The 2,522-nt window shown below is 48.2% G+C and overlaps 1 protein-coding gene across 1 annotated transcript in view; it reads left to right on the top strand.

The window, feature by feature from the left end:
• The window catches only part of Pabpc1l (poly(A) binding protein cytoplasmic 1 like), a 31,369-nt gene that overhangs the window by 26,805 nt on the left and 2,042 nt on the right, over positions 1–2,522 (top strand). The window contains exons 11-12 of the mRNA XM_031373742.1: positions 10–116; positions 1,411–1,504. Coding sequence (XP_031229602.1) covers positions 10–116; positions 1,411–1,504 — 201 coding nt within the window. The remainder of the gene's footprint in view (positions 1–9; positions 117–1,410; positions 1,505–2,522) is intronic.

Consider the following 2,522-nt stretch of genomic DNA (forward strand, 5'->3'; position numbering starts at 1 on the left):
TTTTTACAGTCAACATTGGTACCCAGACTACAGGACCAGGTGGGGAGGGATCCTCTATTCCAGGCCAGCCTCTCATGCCACATAGAGGAACCTCGGCTGTACACAGTGCCCATGGGGTAAGACTGTCTGCTCACTGTGGGCTCTGGGTATCCTGGCTCATAAGTTTGGCTGAGGCGTTTTTCCCTCTAGTCCTTGCTTTTCTTCACAACATTTCATTTACTAATGTGCGAAAATCAGTCAAAGGTCATTCCTGCTAAGGGGGAAAGAGAGGACCGTGGTCACGGCCTGTTTATTCAGGGGAAAGAGAGGACCACGGGCACGTTCTATTTATTGGCTACAAACCTTTTTTGTCTAGGTCATTACCAAAATGAACTTGAACTTGCCATTGAGTGCAGGAGAAGGAGTCTAAGAATATGCTGAGCATTGAGAGGAACCTTTGAAATAGGACTAAAAATGTTGATTATAATTAAAAGGCTGTGTATCTCCTGCCCCAACAAAGATTTCAAATTCAGGATTACTGAAACATGTCTAGAATGTTAATGTCTTCTTTGGATGACTTCTTGCAAAAAGAACAATTGTCTTTTAATTGCAACCGCACTTTTAAAGTTAGCACAATATAATAGGGCTATGGAGGGGCTGGAGAGATGGCTCAGCAGTTAGGAGCACTGGCTACTCTTCCAGAGGCCCTGAGTTCAATTCCCAGCAACCACATGGTGGCTCACAAACCATCTATAATAAGATCCGGTGCCTTCTCCTGGCACACAGGTATACATGTAGATATAACACTCATATACATAAAATAAATATATAAATATTTTCTTTAAAAAAAAGCAAACATAAAAATTCAAGGAAAATCAAGAATAACACATATAACACATGCACGCACCCCATTAAGATGTATGTTTGCGGCTGGCAAGATGGCTCAGCGGGTAAGAGTACTGACTGTTCTTCCAAAGGTCCTGAGTTCAAATCCCAGCAACCACATGGTGGCTCACAACCACCTGTAATGAGATCTGACGCCCTCTTCTGGCAAGTCTGAAGACAGCTACAGTGTACTGTGTATAATAATAAATAAATCTTTAAAAAAAAAAGATGTATGTTTGCTGTTGCTGTGTTCATAAAGCTTGCTGAGAAAAGCGCTTTATCAGATGCAAAGTGATTATTAAGTATGCCTTTCATGTGACAGTGGATTTTGAAGGGCCTTCATTGGTTTACAGCATCTCTGTGGGAGCATAACTTTGTCTTCCAGTCCACGACCTTGTTAGGGACACTCTGCCCCCCACCCGGCTGTGGAGATCTTCCCTCTTCCAGAGTCTTTCCTGGATGCCTGTGTTCACCCAGTGGAGTGAGTGTGTGAGGCCTCTTTCCTATCCATGTGATTAAGGAATGTGTTCCTGGCACCGTGTGCAGGTCCAGGAGTCAGCTGTTTACATCCCTGGCCATCAACCCCTGACTGTGTCCATGCTGGCTGCCGCACCCCTGCATGAGCAAACCCAGATGATTGGTGAGTTACTGACTCTCCCACACCGGGGCAGGTAGGAGGGCTGCAAGCTGGCTAGCCTGCAGAGCACACCTTGAGTGAGGACGGATGTGGGAACAAGGTCTCCTTCCATCACTGAGACTAGGTAGTCTCGCCCAAGCTGCCTCTTTCTAAGCCTCTGTCCTTGTGTCTTGAAAGACCAGTGGGCTGGCGCACCCAAGGCTTTTTCCAGCTTGCTCTCTGGCTCTGACTTTAGGTGGGAGATATCTGGATTTAGGATCAGGGCCAAGAAGCAGGATAGGAAAATACCCTTGGGTTTCTACTGGTCCAAGGTGGTCATTACACATCTTCACATCTCTTCGAAAGTGAGGAAGCTCTGGTTAAATTTCACCCGTCTCTTGGTGCTCACTGTGGGAGGCAGGAAATCCCTGTGTGCTGGGAAAATACAGGGTTCCCTCTAGACTCCGAGCTCTGAGAGTACTTCCTCTCCAGCCCCAGAGTTTCTGACAGGCTCAACTAAAAGATGGCTCTAGTGGGGACAGGGGAGTGGTTCAGGAGGTAAGAGTGCTTCCTGTGTAAGCTTAAGGATTTGAGTTTGAATCCCTAGCATCCACATAGAAGCTGGCCACGGCTCTGTGTGCCCTAACTCCAGAGCTAGGGGATGGAGATGGATGGAGATGGGAAGACAGCAGCAACGTGTTGGCTAACCAGCCTAGCTGAACAGCAGTCAGGATCAGTGAGAGACACTGTCTGCAGGGGGTGAGGTGGAGGCTGATACAGCAGAACATCTGATGTCCTCCTCTGGCCTCTCTGTGCACATACACCTGCATACACACATCCCCTCCACACCCATACCTACCCACCCACACACACACACACCATCCACCCACCCACAAACCTACCTACCCACATACACACCCACCCACCCCATCCACCCCCCCAACACACACCCATCCACCCACCCACACAGACCTACACACACACACACATCCATCCGCCCACTCCCACCCACTCACCCACCCCACACACCTACACACACATC

Source organism: Mastomys coucha, unplaced genomic scaffold, assembly GCF_008632895.1.
Source record: "Mastomys coucha isolate ucsf_1 unplaced genomic scaffold, UCSF_Mcou_1 pScaffold15, whole genome shotgun sequence".
Lineage (NCBI taxonomy): Eukaryota > Metazoa > Chordata > Mammalia > Rodentia > Muridae > Mastomys > Mastomys coucha.